General features: G+C 42.1%; 1 protein-coding gene across 1 annotated transcript in view; it reads left to right on the top strand.

Annotated features, from left to right (window-relative positions):
• LOC134538143 (dynein axonemal heavy chain 5) overlaps positions 1-27,048 on the top strand; it is a 141,426-nt gene that overhangs the window by 93,667 nt on the left and 20,711 nt on the right. Inside the window, exons 35-55 of the mRNA XM_063379183.1 lie at positions 398-638; positions 1,824-2,029; positions 2,277-2,440; positions 3,622-3,744; positions 5,524-5,716; positions 6,393-6,523; positions 7,947-8,095; positions 8,473-8,642; positions 9,407-9,633; positions 10,146-10,368; positions 11,242-11,440; positions 12,268-12,413; positions 13,594-13,809; positions 15,781-16,046; positions 17,483-17,651; positions 18,346-18,501; positions 19,241-19,396; positions 20,522-20,678; positions 21,929-22,059; positions 23,600-23,853; positions 25,691-25,881. Of these exons, the coding sequence (XP_063235253.1) occupies positions 398-638; positions 1,824-2,029; positions 2,277-2,440; positions 3,622-3,744; positions 5,524-5,716; positions 6,393-6,523; positions 7,947-8,095; positions 8,473-8,642; positions 9,407-9,633; positions 10,146-10,368; positions 11,242-11,440; positions 12,268-12,413; positions 13,594-13,809; positions 15,781-16,046; positions 17,483-17,651; positions 18,346-18,501; positions 19,241-19,396; positions 20,522-20,678; positions 21,929-22,059; positions 23,600-23,853; positions 25,691-25,881 (3,868 nt within the window). The remainder of the gene's footprint in view (positions 1-397; positions 639-1,823; positions 2,030-2,276; positions 2,441-3,621; positions 3,745-5,523; positions 5,717-6,392; positions 6,524-7,946; positions 8,096-8,472; positions 8,643-9,406; positions 9,634-10,145; positions 10,369-11,241; positions 11,441-12,267; positions 12,414-13,593; positions 13,810-15,780; positions 16,047-17,482; positions 17,652-18,345; positions 18,502-19,240; positions 19,397-20,521; positions 20,679-21,928; positions 22,060-23,599; positions 23,854-25,690; positions 25,882-27,048) is intronic.

Genomic DNA, 27,048 nt, shown 5'->3' with positions numbered 1-27,048 from the left:
TATAGCCGTTCTCCTCTATTCGGTGGATGCATCAGAACGACTTCCAAAACAAACAATCCAAACACATCTACATTATTCTCCTCAGTGGATACTTTAATACGACTGCTTTTTCACACTTCAAACGAAACTTTCAGTGTGTTAATCTCCACCTCTGTAGCAGATACTTGAAGAAAAAAAACTTAAACATGCCTCTCCTTCCTCCTCTTTAGTATATACTTCCATAAGACTGCTTTTTTGACACTTTTGACCAATCACTTCCAGTGGATAAGTTACCTCCAATTGAACTTGATTAACTTGGAGTTAATAACTTATACCTTTATTTAATGATATTGATGATTATAGCTGAAACAGAGATTTAGTAGTGCGCCGAATGAATCTGTGCCACGCTTGTCCGCAGAAGACGATCGAGAGCTACATGGAGAAGAGGATGGGCAACACCTTCGGTCCTCCGGGAGGCAAGAAGATGGTGGTGTTCATCGATGACATCAACCTGCCGGAGATCAACGAGTGGGGGGACCAGATCACCAACGAAATCGTCCGCCAGACGATGGACATGAACGGTTTCTACAGTCTGGAGAAGCCAGGGGAATTCACAACCATCGTGGACATGTTGTTCGTAGCGGCTATGGGACAGCCAGGTAGGTTGTGCACGCATTGCGATTCGAGAGCTTGATCAAAATAAGGCATGGGCCCCCACATTCGATTACGGGCCTTGGACCCAGGATCGGAGACGGGTCCCCTGTCCCCCCCCCCCCCCCCTAAAATTATACAGTCACGTGCTCTGTTATAATTCCATATTTATTTTTTACCTACACTCTTTTGAGAATGTTATTTAACCTGAAAATATACAGTATAATTATGGTTACTATTTTATAAGTCCAAACTAAGCTTTATTTATAAAATATGCATTATGTTTGTTCTAGTTTGTAAAACAATTATAATAGTTAAACATTAAAAAAAAACAGGGCTGGGCCCGGGTCCACCCAGCCCCACCCTTGTGGGGGCCGTGAAATAAGGTAATAGTTTTTGATGAAAACTTACTGGAACAGACCCATGGTATTTAATGTCCATAAAATTTAAATACATTTTAAACCAAAAATCAGCTGATTTCAAAGAAGATTTTTTATGGGAAATTCTTAGTAAAGATCATAAATTTTTTCTGGGTCGCTTGCTTATTTTCTCTCACTGCTGGGCTGACATTGTGAAGTCATCCTATATCCTTTCATAAAGGCAACAGGGTTCGATCCCCATAGGGATCAATCCAGAATTTTTGCAAGTGGAAAAATAGCTGTGCGTCGCCACCAACCAGTGGGGATTTTCTCGGGGTACTCCAGTTTATTTCACCCATTAATTTCATCAGTGGCTCATGCAAATATCACAATATAACACTCCTATACCTCTCTGATGGTGCATCTCTCTGGGAGTGACACATTCCCACCCTCAATAAACCGTCATTAATGGCTGAAAAGAAGTCCAACTAGCCTGTGTATTCTTCTCGTCAAACAGTATTTGGACCTTAGTCCTCCCTTGAGTGCTTGTTAGGTCACGTTATCCCAGTCAATCAGCTGCCCTAAATAATTCCATCCATCCACCAGTCAAAAAACTTGGCAAGCTCATACTTTTGATGGACGGACAGACAGTTGGATCATGTTTATTGGTTTGTGCTGTGAACGTTGTTTTCGACAGTTTTTCGAGACTAAACCTCGCACTTGTGTGGTCACTGGCGGTGCCACCAAGATGTAAAGATCGAGGAAGATCCCGCGGGTGAGGAACGGCGCAAAGCCCGCCGACTGTGAAGGCAGCGGCGACGTCACTGCTTGCAGGAGGCGGACGCAACGACATCCCCGAGAGGCTGAAGCGCCAGTTCTGCGTCTTCAACTGCACGCTGCCCTCAGACGAGTCCATCGACAAGATATTCCACGTGATCGGGGAAGGCCACTACAACTCCAAGCGGGGTTTCTCCGCCGAGGTCCGCGCCTTGGTCAAGAAGCTCATCTCGCTGACGAGGATTTTGTGGCAAAGAACTCGAGTGAGTAATGGAATTTAAATTTGTATGTCCATTGACCTGTACAAGTTTATGGAGAAACGTGTGTTTCGGGCATGTCAGCTCATTGATTTATTTTGCTTCCGTTTCATGTATCTACACATTATCACAAGGTTGTAACTATTGATCAGTGACTAGAAAGAGTGGTTTTCAATTCGGGGGAAAAAAAGGGGAAGAGGGATCACCATCAGTTTTGGAGGCCATAAGTGACGAGACGCCGTCGTCTGCTCAGGCCCAGCTGCTGCCGACTCCGGCCAAGTTCCACTACGTGTTCAGCCTGAGGGACCTGTCGCGCGTCTGGCAGGGCATGGTCGGCACCTTGAGCACCGTGGTGGACAGCGAGGCGGTGCTGCTCATCCTGTGGAAGCACGAGTGCTCCAGGGTCATCTCGGACAGGTGGGGTGCGGCCGTCTCGAACAGCCAGGGACTTGCACCGCCACACTCATGGCCCGCACGAGGGTGGGAACTGGGTGGCCCCCTGGGTTCCTTCCAGAACCCGGACCCAGCCCTGTTTTTATTTTTAAACTTTTCAACTATTATAATATTTTAAAAACTAAAAAAAAATTGAATTTTTTTTTCATCCAGTGAAATTTTAGAAGATTTTTACACACCTACAGCTAATTTTATTTTTCTGTAACTATTTTAATATTTATATAGTGTGTGAAATAAATATAAATACTCGCTGTGGTTATTTTAAAGTTAAAGAATTTTTATATAAACAAAGTTTAGTTTTTGGACTTATGAAATAGTAACCATAATTATACCCTGTATTTTTCAGGTTGAATAACATTCTAAAAGAGAGTTTAGGTAAGAAACAACCATGCAATTATTATAACGTAGCACGGTGGTTGGAGGGAGAGGGGGTGAACCCGTCTCCGATTCTGGGTCCAGGGCCCGTAGTCGAATGTGGGGGCCTTTTCCGCTTCCGTTCCGAGACAACTGACTGGGATGATCGTGAAATGACTTGGGGGAGGGGGGGGGGGCGTTTATCACTAGTACTTGAACGTATCAGGGCACACTGCTGGGTGGATGAACAAACACAGACACACTTTTGTAATTTTACAAGGTCGGTCCTCGGGAAACTCAGTTGCCAAACGATATCGCTTGTGAAATTGTAATGCAGAGCTTTGTACCATTTGAAATTTCACCAAGCTCCGCCTTGAAGTTTCACAAGTGATATTGTTTGGCAACCAACTTTCCAAAGGAATTTCCTTGTATAAAGTACAGTTTATTTTTTTAAGTGTAGCGTAATTTTACTAACATTTATATAACTGTAATTGATAAAGAAGTAAATGCTAAAAGGTTTATATTCAACTGGGTGATAACACCGCACATTCCAATCACAAAAAAAAGAAAGTAAAAATTACTCATTTTCTGTTATTTTAAAAATTTCTGACTAAATCTATTTGTAAAGTCCAAAAGTTTAAATCAATATGCGTGGAATAATGCTATGTTAATTTTTTAAAAAAATGTGTCTTTATAAATGAATTTTATTTTATTTTTTTTTCAAAATATGCATAACCAAAAAATTTGCTTCTGCTTATTTTGTTTTTTAAATTTCCTGACAAACATTTCAGACTCACGCTAACATCGGATAAGGAGTGGTTCGACAAAGAGCTTGAAAACGTCGTTACTGAAGTACTGGGACCATCGTATTGGGAAATGGCGAAACCCAATCCAGTATTCGTCGACTTCATGAGGTATGAAAAAAAAAAAAATTATTTTCTGTGTCTTTCTACTTATATTTCCGCCTACTGTGAATCAAAATTATTATGATGTATGACATCTTTTTATTTGTCATATCTTATTGCTACAATTGGATTTCACCAGTTTTCACATGTATTCTACTTCTGATATTTTTTTTTAAATTTCTACTGTATTATTATTATTAAATAAAACATAATGTTGTATATTTATATATAATCTCGGGAAATGTAACAAAAAATAAGCGAAATATAATATAAGTTTAATTCTGCAAAATCCAATCGTTAAACTACCCGTTTATTATTATATAAGACCACCTTTTGAAATATCTTCAACTTCACACCAAAAATTCAAATAAACCAATTTTTTCTTTGCTATAATTCTTATGTTAGGTGATGTTCTATAGAATTTTAAATATAGTATTGTGACTTTCCAAACATTTTTAATGTGATTTCTGTCATTTTAAGATTAACGTACAGTGACAAACCTCACTGAAAAAGGTTCACCACTACCATGTCTCTGCATCTGTGCTTCTATAAAAAAAAAAGTGGACAGTAAAATCATGTGTTATTCACAGCTCTCCCATCCCCCTCGCCCTTAAAAATTCTTCGTACCTTAGCACACACATCTACTCCATTTTATATGCTGGAGGCGATGAGGGAATTAGAGCGATCATTTAAGGGTGGCAAAATGACTGTAGACATGATCGTAGATACGTTGGGGGGGGGGGGGGGGAAGCAGCCCCGTGGAATTAAGAAGCCCCCTCACTGAGGCAGTCCGCTTGCACTTGAAAAAATCGTGACTCGTGTCGGCAGAAACCACCACGTGTAAAACTCTCGAGCCATGCCCTTTTTGACGTGACGAGCGTCTATTAAATCGATGAACGCCGTCTGCACGCACAAAAAAGTGTCCCGTAACGCTGTGTCCCGTTACGCTCATTGTACGCTTGCGCCGCATCTATCTCTCTTCCACTCGATTGGAACAACCATCGATTTGACTTTTTCGAGGCACATTAAACTTGAAACACTCCCATTCGTTTCCTACTTTTCCTATCATCGTCCTATCCTTAACAGAATAACACAGATTGGAAGAAGTTAAATAGCAAACATGTAATAAGTTATAGTTTAAATAATCTCTTCGTTAAAGTAATAAATATATTTGAATTAATGAGTGCAAATAAAAGTAAATTTATCAATTAAATTGTAGATTTTATTTCACTCCCTCTTTGTATCCATAATAAATAGTGATAATTCAATAAAAATGACTCAATTTTATTCATAAAAGTATGCAATCATTTCATCAATGTTTTGTTATGACGTTGTCACGTTAAACTATCGTCCGTAAACCGACTTTACAGACAACCAATTTTATTTCCTAGACTTATTTCCTTGGGCCCAAACCACCCTTGCGAATCCTACAGATTTACGCTGCAGCAATAACTCGCCGCCTTCTCCTCCTATGACTTCGTTGTGGAGTTAAAGTTATAATACTGGTAATATAATATTACAAAATGTGGTGAATTTTAAATAGTTCAGTGTGTTGCTGGGTCATAATTTTGATAAACTCGGGTCACGGGACTAGTCATTGTTTAATTTCCATGCGGGAATATATACAGGGGTCTAACTGACAACAAATTTAAGAGGTTTTTTTTTTGTTGTTTTACACCAGTTGTTCCAAAGGTGACAGCACGTGCACATGAAATAAACGAAGAGCACCAGATGTTATCCCAGGTGTTGTGTGACCGGCTAGCTTGTGGAGGGCTGAGTGGGGTGCAGGGACGCCCCGGAGCCCACGGGGGAGGAGGGAGAGGATGCGGACATGGAGCTGCCCAAGGTGTACGAGCCCGTGTACGACTACAGCGAGCTCATGGAGCGCCTCGACATGTTCCTGTCGCAGTTCAACGAGATGGTGCGCGGCGCCGGCATGGACCTGGTCTTCTTCCCGGACGCCATGCTGCACCTCGTCAAGGTGAGCGCCTACTCGCCGCGCTGTGCCGGCCCGCATCCGGCCCTCTACAAGACCGCTTCCGGTCCTCTACAAGCCCGCTTCCGGTTCACTTCCGGCCATCTGCAAGCCCACTTCCGGTCCTCTACAAGTCCGCTTCCTGTTCACTTCCGGTTCTCTAAAGTCCGCTTCCTGTTCACTTCCGGTCCTCTAAAGTCAACTTCCGGTCATCTACAAGTCCGCTTCCGGTTCACTTCTGGTCCTCTACAATTCCGCTTCCGGCTCACTTCCTGCCCTCTACAAGTCCGCTTCCAGTTCACATCCTGTCTGCTTCCTGTTCACTTCCGGTCCTCTACAAGTCCGCTTCCTGTTCACTTCCGGTCCTCTACAAGTCTGCTTCCGGTCCTCTACCAGCCCGCTTCCGCCTCACTTCATGTCCTCTCCCATATGTATACCTCAGAGGCATAATATATTATATCACATAAATCATATTTTTAATCAAAACAGTTAAAGGAATTTTATATAGTACCTGGCTTCTTTACTTAAGTAATTTCTTTACATAATATTTGAATTATTTTACATCGTAAATCTGATCTTATTGAAGTATGCCACTGGAAAGGACTTCAAACGGTAAAAAGTGGACATAGTGTGTTATGCCTCCGAGGCGCAGATATATCGTGTGTTGAGTGACTGTCCGCAGATCTCCCGAGTGATCCGGCACCCTCGAGGCAACGTGATGCTGGTGGGGGTGGGCGGATCCGGCAAGCAGTCTCTCACGAAGCTCTCGTCCTTCATTGCCGGGTACAAGACCTTCCAGATCACTCTCACCAGGTGGGTTACCTGTCGCCCAGTTGGGTGCGAGCACCAGGGATACGTTCTTTGAGTGATTCTGGTGGGGGTGGGGGTCTCCGGCAATCAGTCTCTCACGAAGCTCTCGTCCTTCATTGCCGGGTACAAGACCTTCCAGATCACTCTCACCAGGTGGGTCACCTGTCGCCCAGTTGGGTGCGAGCACCAGGGATACGTTCTTTGAGTGATTCCCCCGATGGGTAACATCTTTGATTTAACACGACATCTTAGACGTACCACATTGCTGGTTACCTGTCACTCAATTGGGTGCGAGCACCAGGGATACGTTCTTTGAGTGATTCCCCCGATGGGTAACATCTTTGATTTAACACGACATCTTAGACGTACCACATTGTTGGTTACCTGTCACTCAGTTGGGTGCGAGCACCAGGGATACGTTCTTTGAGTGATTCCCCCGATGGGTAACATCTTTGATTTAACACGACATCTTAGACGTACCACATTGCTGGTTACCTGTCACTCAGTTGGGTGCGAGCACCAGGGATACGTTCTTTGAGTGATTACCCCCGATGGGTAACATCTTTGATTTAACACGACATCTTAGACGTACCACATTGTTGGTTACCTGTCACTCAGTTGGGTGCGAGCACCAGGGATACGTTCTTTGAGTGATTCCCCCCGATGGGTAACACCATTGACATCTTAGACGTACCAGATTGCTGGTCGTCACAGATTAAAAATAAAAGGCAGGGATGTACTTGAAAAGAAAAATGAACACAGAAACAACAAGGAAAATAAAACATAATCAGTTGATATCAATTGTTTTACATGCTTAGACAATACAGAGAATAACGTAGAAGGAATTTTATTCATCATTTTCGCCAGCACAGAAGAAGACAGTATGCATACAACGACGAGAGACAAGACAGTTGTAACAAACCCAGTTAGTACAGAAGAAAAAAAACGACGGCAGTTGTACAACAAAAGTGACAAAACAGACGAACCCAACTATCAAACCTGAACAGATAATCTTGGATGAGACAACGGTGACGGCTTGGGCTAAACAGTTGTGACGTTATGTTGCAACTCAACTGTCTCGTCGTTGAGATCATACTGTGTTCGTCTGTGATGATAGTTTTTCCAACTAAATTACACGGATTCCTGTGTGTTACCTAGTTGTGTAACATTTGACATTAGCTGTAATTGACTTGTTTCCCGCCTGTTTATATATTCATCTTTGCTGTTCATTCCTTGTTTATTTGCCTACGATGATTAGCGTAAACCAACAGTAGTTTAAGTCTCGGATTTTATATTAGATCAAGTATGAGAAAACTAATTATGCGGCATCAAACTAAATACACTTAATTCTAACATATTTTATATTCAGAAATGTCTAATAAAAACGAGTAAAACTTAGGTACTTAGATACATTGTTGTATTGCAGGTCTTACAATGTGGCCAATTTCCTGGAAGACCTGAAATTCCTGTACAGAAGTTGCGGAGTTCAAGGAAAAGGAACGACCTTCATTTTCACCGATTTGGACATCAAAGAAGAAGGGTTTTTGGAATATCTCAATAATATATTGTCATCAGGTTAAGTATTTAATTCGTCTCTATTTGCATCATTTATCAGTTTTCCATAATGGCTAACATACACAATTACATTGATGTCATATACGCTGTAATCAAGATAATCTGAATTTTAAATATGTATCATATGCTCGGGCGACTTTCATTTGTTGTGAGTGTAAATCAAAATTTTAACGGAACTTTTTTCTACTTTTTAAGTTATCTACAGAAATTTTTTGAATTATAAAAAGGAAGGAAAAAAAGTTGATGATAAACCTAAGTTTTAAATTGCGATTCAAGCTGCTCTCTTAAAGCAAATAAAGTTTTGGTGACTCTTTGTGTTACCACCATGCGTTAATTAAAATTAAAATTTAATTCATGCATATTATTTTTTATTTCAGGTGTAATCTCAAACTTATTTACGCGAGATGAACAACAAGAAATCATTTCGGAACTAACTCCTGTCATGAAAAGGGAGAATCCCAAACGCACGCTAAACAATGAGTTAGTGATGGAGTACTTCCTGAACAGAACATGTCAGAACCTGCATGTCGTGTTTTGTTTTTCACCGGTAAGGCAATATTGTCACTGGCGAGTACAGAAAGGCTCGCTCACTTTTTTTTTCTGGTGACATGTACATTAAAGTGTTATATAATTATTCTACAGGTAATGCTGTTTTCACCAAATGCAAAAATGACATTTTATGATGTCTCTGTGCAAAAAATGCTTAGAAGGTACATAGGAATGTATCCTTTCCTAATCTGTGGCTTAATGCTGTGTGGCGGTACATCGCCCACACATCTGTCGCGCTACGCCCACCACGCGGCTATCAACAGGAGCTTGTCCTGTCGGTGGGTGTGTACACCCCTGGGGCTGGAATGTGGCGCACCCTCCAGGAGTCCCGTTAGCCTGGATGCCAAGGGGATTATCACCACTCCCCACTGAGGGCTGCCAGGCTCTGCATTCTTCCCTCATCTCTGGCTTAATGCTCCATCTGCATACTTCCCTCATCTCTGGCTTAATGTTCCATCTGCATTCTTCCCTCATCTCTGGCTTAATGCTCCATCTGCATACTTCCCTCATCTCTGGCTTAATGCTCCATCAGCATACTTTCCTGATCTCTGGCTTAATGCTCCATCAGCATACTTTCCTGATCTCTGGCTTAATGCTCCATCAGCATACTTTCCTGATCTCTGGCTTAATGCTCAATCTGCATATTTTCCTAATCTCTTACTTATTGCTCCATCTAGATACTTTCCTTGTCCCTGGCTTAATGCTCCATCTACATACTTTCCTGATCTCTTGATGAATGCTCCACGTTGTGGACGGCCGCAGGTGGGCGAGAAGTTCCGCAACCGGGCGATGCGCTTCCCGGCGCTGGTGTCGGGCTGCACCATCGACTGGTTCCAGCCGTGGCCGCGCGACGCGCTGGTGCTGGTGGCGCAGCACTTCCTCTCCGACTTCGAGATCGCGTGCACGCCCAAGGTGAAGGACGACCTGGTGGACGCGCTCGGCTCCATCCAGGATGTGGTGGCCGTCACGTCCGCCGAGTACTACCAGCGGTGAGCTGTCCGCCGAGTACTGCCAGTGAGCTGTCCTAGCTGTCAGCCGAGTACAGCCAGTGAGCTCTCCACCTAGCACTACCAGTGGTGAGTGGTCCGCCTAGTCCTAGCAGTGGCGAACCGTCCACCGAGAACTACCAGCGGGGAGCTGTCTGCCGTGACAGAGTTGTGTCAGGTGAACGTGGAGTCCAGCGAGATAGAACTCTGTCGCATGTGGCAACCATTTAACGTAATGCACGTTGAACTGAAATTACTGATTCACTCTTGGTCAATCGCAGAACGGTTGATGCTCAAGAGTTGCCATTTTGCAAGCGAGAAAACAACATGGGCTTGTCTGAAACCGTGTGAGCTGCGCTTTGATTGTGAGCCTGAACCAACATATCTCATGTGGGACCTTCCTTCATGGATGTGCTGATGTCAACTGTGAGCCTGAGCCAACATGACTCATGGGTGTGCTGGTGTCCACTCGACGCGGCCCGAGCAGATGATGATGAGGGACGTCCTCTCCGCAGGTTCCGCCGAGCGACGCACGTCACGCCCAAGTCGTACCTGAACTTCATCGCCGGCTACAAGAATATCTACCAGCACAAGCAGCAGGAGCTGAACGACGGCGCCCAGCGCATGGACACGGGGCTGGCCAAGCTGGAGGAGGCGTCGTGCTCCGTCGAGATGCTGAAGAAGGACCTCGCCGTCATGGAGCAGGAGCTGGCCCAGGCCTCCGAGAGGGCGGAGAAGGTTTGTGCCGCGGACCTGCCGTCTCTGGGCGGCCTTCCGCGTTCCACGACAGCAGATAAACTACGTTCTCTATTTACATTACATTACCCCAAACCACTTACCTTCGGGAACTAAGAAGCCCGCTTGCACTTGCATAATCGTGACTGTGAAATGGGGTTGATAAACGTAAACTTCAATAGTATGTTTTATGGAAAACTTTCTGTATATTTTTTTAAAAGTTTTCTCCGTATTGCATGCATATAGGCAGCTGGCCCTCTTTGCGAATTCTACAGATTTGCGCCCCTGAACTTAGCCCATGAGTATAATTTGCTTTTTTTTTTAATTTATTCATCATGCCCAAAAGTTCCACTTCATGTTTGTTTCTATGAAATAAATACCAATCGTAAAAGGTTGTCAGCAGTATAGCTTGGTTCTCCCGAGCCCTGGTTCCTGGTTGAGGTGCCAACCGCCATCTTGGAAACGAATGACCCACTCCCATGCGATCCAAAATAGCCACCAACATCAAGGTCATCCAAGATGGCCGCAGTGACGTTATAATCCAAGATGACTGTCGGCACCTCAACCAGAAACCAAGATATAATACTGCTAGCATTGTTGTTGAAAATGTGTTCACTAAAACAGGAGCAATTTGAATAACTGTATATCATCCCATTTCCTCATTACAAAACATATCGTGCGTCAATTAAATGGAGATATTGCACTCGACAAATCATCGTATTATACATGAATTTAATTGTTTTATATTTAACTGGGCCTAAGGTGTTTTATTTTGAATGTTCACCACGAAACTCAGGATTGTTGCTTGGCAGCGTCAGTATGAGATCGGGAGGGCTCGAGGGCTCCGACCACAGGTGGTGGTGGCGCGTGCCGCAGGTGCTGGTGGAGGTGACGGAGCGCGCGATGCAGGCGGAGACGGTGAAGAACCAGGTGATGAAGGTGAAGGAGAAGGCAGAGGCGCTGGTGGAGCTCATATCCCAGGAGAAGGCGCGCGCCGAGGAGAAGCTGGCGGCCGCCAAGCCGGCCCTGGAGGAGGCCGAGGCCGCCCTCAACACCATCAAGCCGGCGCACATCGGTGACTGTCGAGCCAGTGTGCACGCAGTTGTATCCCTGTATCCCGCTAGTGTGCATCGGTGTCTGTGGAGCCAGTGTGTATGCAGTTGTATCCTGCTAGCGTGCATCGGTGACTGTGGAGCCAGTTTGTATGCAGTTCTTTTATGTATTATTTGTTGTAAATAGTCTAAAATTAAAAAAAATTGTAATAATTTACCATTGAAACGGGGACATTCTTTTATGGACATTTTGTAAATTTTAATATTTTAATATTTTTTTACACTTGCTCAGTCTTGTTATATTTTTTACCGATTGGATAGTTACTCCTAGGTCATAAATTTTGACTTTAACAACTATCCAAACCTAAAGTAGCTTGGATTCTGGGTTGTAGCCACTTCCTTGGCGAATAATTCACAGATGTTTCGGTCGACATTGCAGTAGCCATCATCAGGGAGCAGTTACCTACTGTAGGTACCTCATTAGGTAACATATTCCTGATGATGGGCGACTACAATATCGACCGAAACGTCGGTGAATTATCCGCCAAGGACTCAGCTACAACCCAGAAGGCAAGCTACACCATCCGCCCCTCAGAGCTCGTAGAGTTGGCCGCTCGGACAAGTGGTCACTCGGACAAGTGGTCCTTCGAACAAAAGGAGCTCAGACAAGTGGTCATTCGGAGAAGTGGACACTCGAATAAATGGTAGGCCCCCACTTCCTTCAGACAATGGCCGTGAAAGCCTGCGAGCATTATTATCCAAACCTAGTTCATGTGTACAAGCAGTGTGTGGGAATGAAATGAAAGGGTTGGCGCGCGGAGGCTGACGACGCGTGGGTTCTGTGTCGCAGCGACGGTTCGCAAGCTGGGACGGCCGCCGCACCTCATCATGCGCATCATGGACTGCGTCCTGATCCTGTTCCAGAGGAAGCTGCACCCTGTCATCGGCGACCCCGCCGCCCCCTGCCCCAAGCCCTCGTGGGCCGAGTCCCTCAAGGTCAGCGCTGTTCCGCCACTCCCACCCCGGTTCCTCGCGGGGGCTATAGAGGCGTCAACTGGCTCTTCGTCTCTATCGCCCAGGCACCCAACTGGCGCGCATTATTCAGTATTTAGTGTCGGTAACTCCTCTCTTCGGGACTTGCAAGCGGTGGCCTGTAGTTCATGGTAGAGTACGTGATGCAATTACCCTCATCACTGAGACTCCCTAACACTTTATAATTCCCCAACAGGGAGGTTATTTTAATGTTATGAAATAGTCATACTTGCTTGCTAGCATAATAAAATAAATTTAATTTTTAATTAATATGTCATGTATATTAAGTGTTTGTTATATTCATCATTTTTTTCTACAGGTGCCGTACTACTAACGTTTCTTTCAATTCTGTGTAACAAATTCTTCATATCTAGAAACACCCTAAATTTTTATATATTTATGGACAGTTGGTATGGTTCTTTTAAATTCTGATAGGAATCTTTGAGCAGTCTGTAAACAGGTTGTTGTCTACCTGAAGTTATGCATGCTGTTTGGTGACCCAGCCAGGAATGAGCCCTAACTAAACATAATCACATGTTATAGCTTGCTTTACAAACTTCAACATGAATTTCTTCAATCTTTGTAGAGTTACCACTTGTTTGTGTGTTTAAGCTTTTTTTATTTCCGTCCATTTTATTATTGCTAATTCAATAGTTTGCATATTCTGAAATATGGCTTATCTATGGTCCTGAAGTATGTCATTGCATTTCTCTCAAACTGGCAAATTTTTTTTTCAACAAATAGTTTGACTTGGTTGAAATCTGAAATCTGCATTAACAAGGTTCCTGGTTTCAATCTCAGAAAATAGTTACTTTTTGGAGAAGTAATAATGGTCCTTTGTATTACAGCAATTTGTCGGGAAGTGTGGATTAGCTTAACGAAAAGAAAATGTTCACCAAAAATTCCTGCCAAATGTACTCTTTGTTCGGATCTTCTGGGGAGGATGGAACTTTCTCTAGAAAACTAACGCCAATCAAATTTTTTTTTGTTTTGATGTGATATTAATAGCTGGATCTGTGGTAGTCAATGTGAGACAGTATTTCAACATTTTTACCTTAAATAAACAACGTAGAAACACTTTACAGTAAAAAAATGAAGACATACTTAGCCGAAATTTCGGCTCAAGTTTGGGTTTGACTTGCAGATGATGGCCAGCACCACTTTCCTGCTGCAGCTGCAGAACTACCCCAAGGACATAATCAACAACGAGATGGTGGAACTCCTCAAGCCCTACTTCGAGATGGAGGACTACCACATGGACACAGCCAAGAGGGTGTGCGGCGACGTGGCAGGGCTCTTGTCGTGGACCAAGGCCATGGCTTTCTTCCACAGCGTCAACAAGGAAGTGCTGCCCCTCAAGGTCACCGAGACGTTCTGTTAACTTGTTGAGTAATGGGCCGTACTTCAGTAAGAATTTGCGTAGCCAGTTTTGACCACGATCAGGGAATTCAAGGAAAGTGATCCTATTTAGAATTTCACGGAATGATAATTCTCTCTGCTAGGAAGTTACCAATTTTTTTAAATGTTTTAACTAGGGATGGATCAGTTAAATTCTCAAATACCGTCAAATCTTTAATATTTCAAGGAAATAATTCGAAGAACAATATTAGAGGAACTAAAGTTAATTTAAAAAAAATCAAAACTGATAACCTCTGAAGTATTTTTTCTGCATTCCTATTTTTTTTTTTTTTTACCATTTCCCAAGATGTACTTTTAACATGTACAATTTCAATATCTATTGATTCTGTAAACTCGGTTTGTGAAGCAAACACTTAAAGATTTAAATGTTTCATCGCCATGGTGAATATTTTTCATTTCTTTTACATTAATATTTGGACCCTAGAGACCTAGATTCGGATTCGAGGGGTACTCCTCGGAATTGAAATTTGAGAAAATTAGGATTTGACTCCCAGTGAGTTCAGAAGAGACAGGCACATACAAAGATTAAAGTTGGAGGAAGAGTGTTTGCTGAGAGCAGAACTGATGATGTTGAGGACACGTGAACATATTTGTCAAATATCACATCCATTTGAACGTACTCGGAGGAGTAATACCAAAAACTTTTGTCGAAATACATTTTTGATACACACAACTATTGCTGCAAAGGGTAGATAAAGGGGGGTTAAAATAGAAGAATAAATTCAGAACTTCCCTAGTAATCACGCCATCAAAACCGTTCAAATTTTTTGCAAGTAAGTTGCTGCAGGGGGCGGCCACCGTGGTAGGTTGATCAAATGTATCACTGTTCTCAGTGGCTATCCGGGTTCGATTCCCGTTTGCTCCACATTACTATTCCACTTCTCGTCGTCTCTGATATACCTCGTACCATCATGAATTTTAAACAGTAATTCTATAATTCGTTCATTCTTGCTGAGACCTTGAAATTCAGAAGGTACAAAAAATTTCATTCTAAGAGTGATATGCAAAAACTGGACTAAAGAAGTTGGGCGACCTAATTTTAATGTTTTAAAATCTGTGCTATTGACAGAGAGTAGGCAAAAAAGAGTTTGTTTACAATAAATTAAAAAAAAAACTTAACATCTAGAAATTAATGTCTCCCTGCTTGGTAATGAGGGGAAAAAATTTTAAAAATTGGTTGAAAAATATGTTAGCGACTGTGTGAAAATATCCGGAATACTGGTTTACAATAATGGTTTCCTTTTTTATAGCTGATTTCCCCCTCCATGGCTCCTAGTCATTAATCAAGGAAACTGTAATTTCCACTAGTATGGTACGCATATGTTTATGTGCGGTTTTGGAAATTTGTTTTATTTTGTTGTTTTGTATGCCATAATTATGGTACGATTCCTTACATGCTTTTTAAAGATGATGCATGTACCATAATAATTGTTCAACTTCCGAAAGTTATGGTAAACAACTGATAATTATGGTGCCACACAACGCAAATTATGGTACACATTTGAGAAAAACAGTATCACAATACAAATTATGGTACGATGCTAAGAATAATGGTGACCCAAAATGCAAATTGTGGTGCATTGCTGACAATAATGCTACCGCATAATGCAAATTATGGTACACGGATGAGAATTATGGTACGCAAATTACGGTGCGCGTCTGAGAAAAGCAGTATCCCAATACGAATTATGGTACGATATTGAGATTTATGGTGCCACATAATGCTAATTGTGGTGCACTGCTGATAGTTATGGTATCACACTGCAAATTATGGTACATAACTGAGAATTATGGTACCACATTCTGACAATTATGGTGCCACATTCTGACAATTATGGTACGCATACCATAATACAATAAAATGACCATCTGTGACTCGTGGGTGAGATGCCCGGTGCTCGTGCCCCCGCAGGCCAACCTGACGATGCAAGAGGCGCGGCTCACGGTCGCCATGGACGACCTGGCGAGGGCAGAGCAGCAGCTGGCGGAGCGCGAGAACGCGCTGCAGCAGGTCAAGGAGCAGTACGACGCCGCGGTGGACGAGAAGCAGCGCCTCACGGACGCCGCCAACATCTGCCTGCGCAAGATGACGGCCGCCACGACGCTCATCAACGGCCTGGGTGGCGAGAAGATCCGCTGGACCCAGCAGAGCAAGGACTTCAAGGAGCAGCTCGGCAGGTCGGCTTCCACGCCGCTTCACGGCAGCATGGTGGTTACTGAGCGTTATGTCTGAAGGCATTATGAGCAAATGAATAATGGTGGGATGTAAACAGTGGCGGTCGTGTCGGAGGAAGGGAATACCATACCATAATGTACCTAAAAATTAATTATGTGCCTGTTTACGTACCTTTGCTTTTAGTGCATATTTTGAATGGCAATCTTTTTACTTTTACAAATACATAAAAGATACGTCAGCGTTCGTAGTAATAAAGAGAACTAATTTTTTTTTTTTAACTTTGATACAATAGATTTACCAACACATTTGTCTTGGCTAACATTTAATAGGTATTTTGTTAAGTTGCGATTATGTGATTATATGACCATTTAAGTTTAAAAATGGGAATTTCAGTATAGGTCCAATACAATAAACTTTAATTTGGCACACTAATAGGTTAAGTAAGTCCTCCAATGTTCACGAAAGTGCATACATATTGCCGCAACTGCCGCCATCTTAACGACGGCGTGTACATATTTCGTTGCATCCGTCGCATACAAAAGTCTCACCCTCAACACGCCTTAATAAGTATAATTATAACATAAAAATAATTACTTCAGGTCAACTCCTTTGGAGTTTTTGTTGTTGTTGTAAAAATGCATAAAGTATACTTTTTTTTGCTGTGCTAATGTTCAATGAACTATTTATTTTAAACTTTAGCTCTGTAAATGTCGGGTTAAAAAAATAACATATTGTTGCTTTCGATAATGACATCAATGTTGTTAAAAAAAACTTTAACTGGGTTATTATATTTCAAAATTTCAGATCCACTTTTTAACTGACTGGTATTCCACGCCACCCGAAAACCTTTGGTCAGGCGTTTCTGTGGGTGGTGCGGGCAGTAGAGGTTGTTTCAGAACGTTTCTTATTTTAACATTACTTACCAATTTTACCAATAAAAGTAAGATGTTTGAAGAATAAGCGTGAAAGAAAAATCGGTTACAGCAATTTTATTTATTGGGTATTATAATTTAAATATGATTTAACTTAGTGTTACATTTATGAATATTTTATTTCATTAAATGTATCAAATCTCTGTAACATAAATACTAAAATGTGCAAACAACTATATATGAGATAAACGTGACTGTAAATCACCTGAACCTGTTACATATGAAGGTTGACCCGGTCACTCAAATAACATATCAGGTAGAGTACTACTAGAAGTTGCAGAAGACGCGCGGTGGTTGAATAGGCGACCCGGGTTCGATTCCCGGCGAGGTTGAACCTGAAACGGGGCAGATGTTCCCGGTGGCTTTTTGGGTTTTCTCGGGGTACTCCTCCGTGACGCCGGGTAGGGCAGTGTTGGGGGGGGGGGGGTTCCCAATCACGTAGACCCTGCCTCAGGGTTGCAAGGACTTCAACGTCACGTCCTGACGGACTGTGATGTCTCCGCCAGGCTGGTCGGGGACGTGTTGCTGGCGACGGGGTTCCTCTCCTACTGCGGGCCCTACAACCAGGAGTTCCGCGCGGGCCTCGTCAACAGCTGGATGGACATCCTGAGGACCCGAGACGTGCCCTTCACGCACAACCTCAACATCACCAACATGCTGGTGGACAGCGCCACCGTGAGTTCCCCCCGTGCAGGGTCCCACCAGCTCAACCATAGCGCTGAGCATGGGCGTCGCAAGGATATATTTTTTTTTGGGGGGGGGGGGGGGAACTTCAATTGATTTAGTTGTTGAGGAATATCCATGCCCGGGAATATTTGGTGTTTAAAGGTGCAAAAAGGTGGTTTTTAAGCATTTTTCTTTCCTAAATATTCTAATTATAGTTGGTTGCAATACATAATTTATTTTTTATAATAAATATTTTCAGAGAACAAATTTGTAAAAACACAGTTAACATATCTGTATTCAGTATCGGACCTGATTTTGATTTTACACTAAGATCGAATTTAAAAGTGCTCACATTACCACAATTGGACTAAATGCATCATGCGCAACATATTGGTTATATAACAGAAATCATATTTTTAATATAACTACGAAAATAAATATATTATTGGAGGGGACGAAATTGAAGACTTTTATTATTGGAGGGGACGTGTCCCCCCCCCCCCCCCCCCCCTCGGTTGCGATGCCCATGGCGCTGAGACCTATAAGAGTTCTTAGATCACAGAAACACCCCCATAATGTTTTGCATGGTCTTATAGTTTTATTTTTTCTGTATTTAAAATTCTTTAGCTTTTACACCTTTTTACAGAAAATTACATTCGGCATGTATGAGTGTCCTGCCAACAAATTTCTCCCCGTCGTTTAGGTCTCTGAGTGGACACTTCAAGGTTTGCCGAATGACGATCTCTCGGTGCAGAACGCACTGATCGTCACCAAGTCGAGCTCCTACCCTCTACTCGTCGATCCACAAACCCAGGGAAAGATGTGGATAAAAAACAAAGAGTCGTCGAATGAATTGCAGGTACTGAACCATGCTTTCTCCTGCTGTGTGACATTTTGCGTATGTTTCTTCAGTGCAGCTAAAGTGCTTTCGAAGCAGTCAAGCATATTCCTCTATGTAGTATCCATTCAAATCATCAATCGTTTTCATGAATCATTTTCGTTGCTCTACTATTTGCCTATATAATGCATAAATTGTGCTGAATGTTACAAACCTTATTAGAAGGATAATGATTATTAATTAAGTCTTAATATGACAACATGGGAAACTCTGGCCAATTAGTATTGGCGAAGCGCGAGACAATTTATGGCATTACTTTCTAGCTTTTTTCCACTCCACGCCGCTAGATGCAACTTCTGTAACTAACACATATTGTACCGAAACATGGGTTCACTCCACACCGCCAGAGTCGCTGGCATCACTTGTCTCGCATATTTCTTACCAGTTACCCATATTTTCCCTAATAGAATATATATTTTTTTTAAAACCTGAACCCCCACCACTACTATATTATGCCCACCAATGCAACGTCATGACAGCCAACTACACAATGAATTCTCTTTTCGTCTGCTAGTGCATGCTGGCGTCGATAGTCATCTGGCTTTGCTTGTCACACACCAGTTAGCACTGGTGTGAATCACGAGAATGTCAGACACCTAAACACACCACATGAAAGCAGCTAGTCGCTCACTTACTAGGAACTATTCCCAATGCACGTGTGACTGGTCATGGAGCGTGTGGTGTTGTTGCTCGATGGCAGATCACGTCCCTCAACCACAAGTACTTCCGGACTCACCTGGAGGACAGCTTGTCGCTCGGTCGCCCGCTGCTCATCGAAGATGTCGGCGAGGAGCTGGACCCTGTCATAGACAACGTCCTGGAGAAGAACTTCATCAAGTCTGGTTCCATTGAGAAGGTAATCTCGGCGTGATTTAACACCATTTCTCGGACACACGCCATTGCAGTTTTGCACTGTTTGTCACGGGGGAAAAATTCAAGTATGCAGACTAAGAAATAAAAATTGTTAGCATTAGCCCACAGAGAACAAGCCTAAATCAGCTCATGTTAAACAGATAAACCCAACTTTGTACCTAAACATGTATTATGGACAACACAACGACGACAGCACAGACGAACACCTTCAAACTTAAATATCAGACATCACAAGAATTCCGTTGAAGGAATTTAGTCATGAAAAAAAAAACGGCATAGACGAACACAGTGGGCTAACAACGAGACAGTTTCTACAATAACAGTAAATGCAGGCAGACAACAAAAACTGGACAACGCAGCAAATATACGAACACAACGACGACAACGCCGACGAGCAAAGTTGGTTCCCTATGACAAAATAGCATCTCTCTGTGTGCTTACCCGAGTCAACGTAACCCAACTTGGTTTCATCAGTTTTTCAGCATAACAATTTCCACTCGATCAATTCCCACAACTTGACCTCGTTAAAGAATAGTGCATTATTTAACGTAATTCCTAAAGTCAGTAATAAATCTGCTACAACTATTTTCCCTTGTGAAGTCATAAGCATTTATTATTGAGTTCATTTTTTAGGTAGGACTACTTATGTAATAAAACTGTATATAAACACAATGGCATTGTCTTTGAAAATCTCTTAAGAGGGCACTCCAGTGTTTCAGGGGCACTACGCAACCCGCATTAACCTCATAAGATTCAATGTTTTTTTTTCATTTTGCTTATAACTTATTAACAATATAGATTTCGAAATGATGCTTGCTTGATATGTAAGACAACGATGCTCTTATCAAAGACCCTTTCTTCAAAAACGTGCATAAATATTATGGTTCAAACCTAGACAACACACTTATGCATATTAGTAAAGATTAGTATAAAACCATAATTTATGCACGTTTTTGAAGAAAGGGGCTTTGATAAGAGCATCATTGTCTTACATATCAAGCAAGCATAATTTCAAAATCTATATTTGATTATGATATGAAACTGCTGAAACCAACGTGGCGTATTTTAGTTGTGATTAATCCCTCGTGATTCACGACTGCGCCTCCAGGTGGTGGTGGGAGACAAGGAGTGCGATGTGATGCCGGGCTTCATGTTGTACATCACCACGAAGCTGCCGAACCCAGCCTACTCGCCGGAGATTAGCGCCAAGACGTCGATCATCGACTTCACGGTGACCATGCAAGGCCTTGAGGATCAGCTTCTCGGTGAGATGTCCCAAAATATGTCCTTCGTTAAGTCTAGGTTAAGCCATATCCCCCCCCCCCCCCCGAAAAAAAACTCACAGTGTTTTATTGCATAATCGTCGCACATTTTACACTAATATCAGCTTGAAAAGTAGTGGTGCGATTTTTATGCCAAAAAATGTATTTTTGTTGGGTAAAGTTTTATGCCCTCATTTCGAAGAGAGAGAACCGCTTTCCCTTCTGTCTGCTTTCAGATTGTTTCCAATTGTTGGTGGTAGTGATAGATTTTTTTTTTAGGTTTTCGGGGAGGGGGGTTATGTATCCTCCAAATAGCTCCCCCTCCCCCCCTCCCTTGAGTTACACTCTGAGAACATCAGTCACAGTCATTAGTCAGAATAAATGTCCAATCTTTAAATCATAAGTAGCCTACTTGTTCTGATGTGATAGCTATTTCCTTAAAGCTGGAAGGTAGAAAGGAAAAAAAAAATATGTTAACTAACTATAAGAATAAATTTATGTTTATGAAACAGCTGAAATTAAAAAAAAAATTGCCAGTTTATCAAGAACACAGAGTGCATAAGTGATGGAAACCAGTATGCTTTTTAAGTTCTACCAAGAAAAACTCAAGGTTGTTAGTGTTGCTCATAGCAATGCAGAGGTTGAAAATGAACCAGTGAAATATAATTTTTTCGTGGGTGTTTATCATCTAGGTACTTTAAAACTTGTGTTTGAACTGATTCGTGAGTAAATAAGGCCGTGCTTGGTTAATACTTATCGTGGAATTAAGTTCTACCAAGGAAAACTCAAGGTTTGCTAATGTGGCTCATAGCAATGAAGAGGTTGAAAATTGAACCGGTTTGAAATGTATTTGTCATATGGGTGTCAAACTTGTGTTTGAACTGATTTGTGAGTGAATAGGTTATGTTTTGGTGCTTACCATGGAGCAGTGGCGGATCCAGAGGTTAACCTCTGAGGGGGCACTCTTAGTATTTCAGAGAAGCCAGAGAAAAAAAATGTCTTAAAATTACTAAATTTGTATTTAATCCACTCACACTACACATAACATCCAACCACCAGATTTTATTATTCTACAAGAAATTAATTTATTATATTAAAATATTTAATTGGTTTCAGAAACAAATCATTTTTGTCGGCAATATTGATGTAGCAGACGACTGGTTTTTCGAAGGGGGTGCGCTTGGATCCGCCACTGCCGTGGAGTTAGGTGTTGATATCTGCGTGCAAGGTCGGTCGTGTTCTGTGCGCGAAAGGGAGGGTGATCCTGATGGAGAAGTCAGACCTGGAGGCGGAGAGGGTGGCCTTGTTCGAGTCGGTGATGCAGAACCAGAGGAGCATGAAGGAGTTGGAGAGCAACCTGCTCTGTCGCCTCACCTCCTCTCAGGTCACTCGGAGCACGGCCTGCTGCCATCACGCGTCCACGAGTCCACGTGTCGGGCATGATGCACGAGTGTTCCACAGCTCGGATAAACAGAGACCGGAAAAAAATTCGCGAATTCAAATAGTTGTACCTCAGTTGCTGCCTCTGCTATTGGTTTACAACTCACCTGGATGACTCTGGGCCAATGAGAAACACCCAACCAAAGTTTTATCCGAGTCACAGGCTGCTACGCTGGAACGTCTCACAAGACAGCAGCCAATGAGTGGGTGACATTTGACCGAGTGTACGTAGAACTATGGAGTTCGTCCTGCAGGTCATTGAACCCGCGAATTTTTCCGGTCCCTAACTAACTGAAAAACCTTATTCTGATGATATAAATGTAATCTTAAAATTAAAAGTGCAATTATATTAATTTTTTTTTAAATCCGCAGGCTTTCACGGCCATTTTCTGCATTTTTTCTTGGCTTCTGGGTGTAGGCCGTGTCGGCAGTCATTGCAGCTGCCATCAACAGGTGGACTAAGTCTGACTGACTGGTCCAGAGGATGCAGGTTAGGTTAGGTGCATCCCCTAGACCAGTCAGTAAGACTTAGTCCACCTGTTGATGGCAGCTGATATGACTGCCGAAACGACGCAAGACAATTACCTGACACGGCCTTCACCCAGAATCCAAGAAAATGTGTGTGTACGTGTAGATAAATTTTTTTTTCTGCATGCGTCTTGAAGTAGTTATAACACTTGAGCACTTATTTATACCTAGGTATCGCCAAAGTTAATTTAAAAAAAATCGCATTTTTATTAGGAAATTTTATAATTAGCCTTGTAAATAAATAGAGAAATAATATACAAAGTACTGCCATCAACCGCGGTTTGAGTTGCAGAGACGTAACTAGACTAGTTTCTACCAGGGGCAAGAACACATCTTGGCACCCCCCCCCCCCCCCCTTTTTTTTTTCCTCCTCCAAATCAACCAGACCAAAACCTCAAAATAATTACACTATTCCAGATATATTTTATTCAACATAGATGGTCAATAACTATATTTTCTTGTAGTCATTTCATTTTTAATACACCACGAGATGAATATAAAATGCAAAAAAAAAAATTATCAGTTTTTTTTATATTTTCAATGATTCCGTTCATCTGCCTTCCAGCTGTTTTTTTTTTTTTTTGTTTTCTAACACTACGATTTTCAAGTAAATAACTGCCAGTTTAGTGCCCACCCCCCGCCCCTGGCACAAGCCCTGTCTGCCCTCCTCTAGTTACTTCCCTCTCTGGGTGTCCAAACCCTAGGTGGGCCCAGCGATGTTGCCATCTTCCCAATTCGACTGCTAGTTCAAGCTGACGCACTCTCCTCCTCTACCGGTTCCCCCACCACGTACCTAGCTATTCCCCTCTTGCGATCGGAATTTTCGTAACGCTCAAACAATTGTATCCCCCTCAGCAAAGAAGTTTCAATTCAAAAACGTTTTAAATTGTACGGTATATTTGATCTTATAAAGTAATGTTCTTACAGCACATTGGGGTGTATTTGGCCGCCGACAGGGCTCGCTGGTGGACGACGAGGCGCTCATCCAGGTGCTGCAGGAGACGAAGCACACCGCCGAGGAGGTCAACCAGAAGCTGAAGGTGGCGGCGCACACGGAGCGCAAGATCACGGTGGCACGCGAGGAGTTCCGCGCCGTGGCCGCCCGCGGCTCCATCCTCTACTTCCTCATCGTCGAGATGAGCGACGTCAACGACATGTACCAGAACTCGCTCAAGCAGTTCCTCAACATCTTCGACAGCTCCATCACCAAGTAAGAGGCGCACCGTCGCCTTCTTTTTGGCTGCCAAGCCTGCGCGCGCCTTATGGCCCGTCTGCAATAGCAATGTCCTGAACTGTGTCCGAAGGACACTCGTCGTCGCTGATTGGTCCACGTGGCTCTCTGACGCCATGCGTCAAGTGGGCGAAGGTCCGAACCTACCTGGTCCGAAGACATTCACCTGTGTACTTCGGACACAGAAAATGAACAGAACACTCACGATATTTGAATTTCTGATTGCCGTTTGAAAACGTGGTCTTTGTTTTTGTTATTGAAGGAAATGGAAGGTGTTGTAAGTCAAAAAGAGCCACTTTGCCTTACTGAATAAATATATAGCTAATATTGAACTCCCACAACTTTCATAAGTTCAATCTCAAACTACAAAGCATCCAAACAATAAGCAAAAACGCAAAAACATTTGGTTTGGCACATTTACTGCGCTCTGGTGACAACTTTAGAAATCAATACATTCGGTCATCGGACATCGAAATTGTGGACAGGGTAGTTTTCGGTGAGACAATGTGACGTCACTCACATTCGGATAAGGACACGGACCACGCACAGGTTTGGACTATTGTAGACGGGCTCTTACACGTACGTGCGGGAGGTCGCGTGCATCTTGTGCACGTTGGCTAGTCATGACCAACGTCCCTGGCTTCAAGGTAGCTAATATGGTCCAGGTAAAACCCTGGGCCAGGTAGGTTACTACCGGGCAAAGGGTAAAAAGGTCCATGTAAGAAGAGTTGGGCAGGACAGAAAGATTCAGCCAGCCCAGGTAAAGCCTGCAGAGACACAGGGAAAACCCTGGGCCAGGTAGGTTGCTACCAGGCAAAGGGTAAAAAGGTCCATGTAAGAAGAGTTGGGCAAGGCAGAAAGATTCAACCGGCCCAGGTAAAACCTGCAGACACAGGGAAGTACCCTGGGCCAGGTATGTTTCTACCGGGGCAAAGGGTAAAAAGGTCCATGTAAGAAGAGTTGGGCGGGGCAGAATGATTCAACCACGCGGGGGTTTGGTTGGCGAGCTACAACTGTCGTCAACCCGCACAGCTGCCAATGCTCACAGTGGTCTTCATAACCTTTTAACGGTCTTATACCCTTATAACGGGTGATATACTTAATGTTTTTGCTTATATCGCTTCGTGTATCGGCTCATCCTACTTAATAAAACTCTTTGACACTGATTGACCGACAACGCACAGCTTAAACCGGTGTGTCTAGAAGCATGACATTTGGCACAGTAGTTCCTTATGTACCGAAGGTGAGCACTAAAGGATTTTTGGACATTTTCCCCGTAAGGAGGTTAAAAGTTTGTAATTACTTATAGAAGTTTTATATATATATATATATAGAAAATGGTTTTTAGGCTTCTGTTTATAAATAATACAGTTGTACATTTTTTTTTGTTATTTCGTAATTAATTTTATAACTCTAAGCAAAAACAAATAATTTTAAAGTGAAATAATGTTATTAATATTTACTGCAAAAATAAAATTGTTTTGTCAAAACACACTCAGGTGAGGCCCGTTCCACATGTTAGGGAATCTTCCAGTATGCGCCAGAGATGTGTGGCATGTAATCTCGGTAACACGAATATTCATGTGTTATTGTGTTGCAAATACACTTATAATACGAAACTCGGACATTAAATTTAACTTAGAATTCTTTAAAACAATGGTTGCACGGAGTTACTTAAATGGAAGAGCGGATCCGTACGGATTCGTGTTATGGTAGAACAGGCCTAAGCCGTTTTCGCAACATGCACAAATGTCAGATGCTAAATTTGAATTGTCTGACCAGTAAGCAATAATATGCAATGGTGGTATGCTTTCAGGTCAACGAAGAGTTCCATCACAGAAGAGAGAATAGACATTATTCTGCGTTATTTGACGTACGAGGTGTGGAAATTCACATTGCGAAGTCTGTACGAAAGGCATAAAGCTCTGTTCACGCTGATGTTGGCGATGAAGATAGACGTGCACAAAGGCATCATCTCGCATGAAGAATTCAGTGCGTTCATAAAAGGTAAACAATTGCACGGTTCATTTATTTAGTTTTTACGTAGTTTTGAATGTCAAACATCAAGCGAAAATCTACTGATACGTAATATTCCATTTTATTTTTAATGAAACCATTTTAAATGACGTAAGAGTTTTGAAATCTTAAGAGAGCAGCTATGTAAATTTGTTAATGTTTCGCGTGTAAACATTTTTAGTCTTAGAAGTTAGGTTTCAAAAAATTAACTATGTTAGTAAAATAATTTTACAAAAAACAAACCTCTTTTAAATTTACTTGTTGTGTAAATAAAATGTGAAAATTTTTACAATTATTTCCATTTTTCCCTAGGAAATACTTTAAAATAATTAATTTATATTCATATATTTTCAATTTTATATTTTAATCACTACACATAAAACCATTTGTGTTTTTTTTTTTCATGTCTTCGGGGCTTTATTTACTTCGTGTGGTTCATTTTTACATTATAAGTTTTGCTTGGTTAAATATTTTTAAAATGTGTTGGGGTCTTCTCCGTTGCTAACTGAATGATGGAATTTAAATGACTGTTTTGTTCCTTGCAGTGGATGTGCTCAGTCATTGAGTTGGTCACCTTGTCCTCAGATTGCAGCCAGTTTTTTTTTGTTAATATTCAGATGGGCCGTGTCATTTTGTTTTTTATCCTGTGTGGTTGTTTTTGGTTCCTTCGTGCTTTTTTTGTAATGATTAGGTCCCGTGTTTGGCAATGGAATATGTCCGTTAAAATCCCTATGATCACTACCTACTAATATCGATGGAACCAGAGGCAATTTATTTATTTTGTTTATTTTGTATTTTTATTCCGTTGATCCCACATGGAGGCAAGGCTCCGGGATATATAACATGTCACGTTATACATGTAGTTCCCTTTACATACAAATATGTATGTGCAGACATTAATATTTACATGATGCAAGTTACAAAAAAAAATGCAGAACATGTTACACAGTTTAACTGTATAGTGATACTTGATACTTAATGCAAAACATGAAGCAGCTGTTATCACAAGTCCATTCAACAAATTAACAGTTCAATTTCTCTATTATCAATCAAATTAAAGAATTCCTTCAGAGAGTAGGTAGGATATTCTATAAGTATTGGGGTCGGTGGTGTATTAATTATCTGCTCACTGGAACCATCTCGAAAAGGGCGCGAGTT

Source organism: Bacillus rossius, chromosome 13, assembly GCF_032445375.1.
Source record: "Bacillus rossius redtenbacheri isolate Brsri chromosome 13, Brsri_v3, whole genome shotgun sequence".
In the NCBI taxonomy this organism is placed as follows: Eukaryota; Metazoa; Arthropoda; class Insecta; order Phasmatodea; family Bacillidae; genus Bacillus; species Bacillus rossius.
Note: the sequence above shows the minus strand (reverse complement) of the source record. Positions and strands in the feature narration are given on the sequence as shown.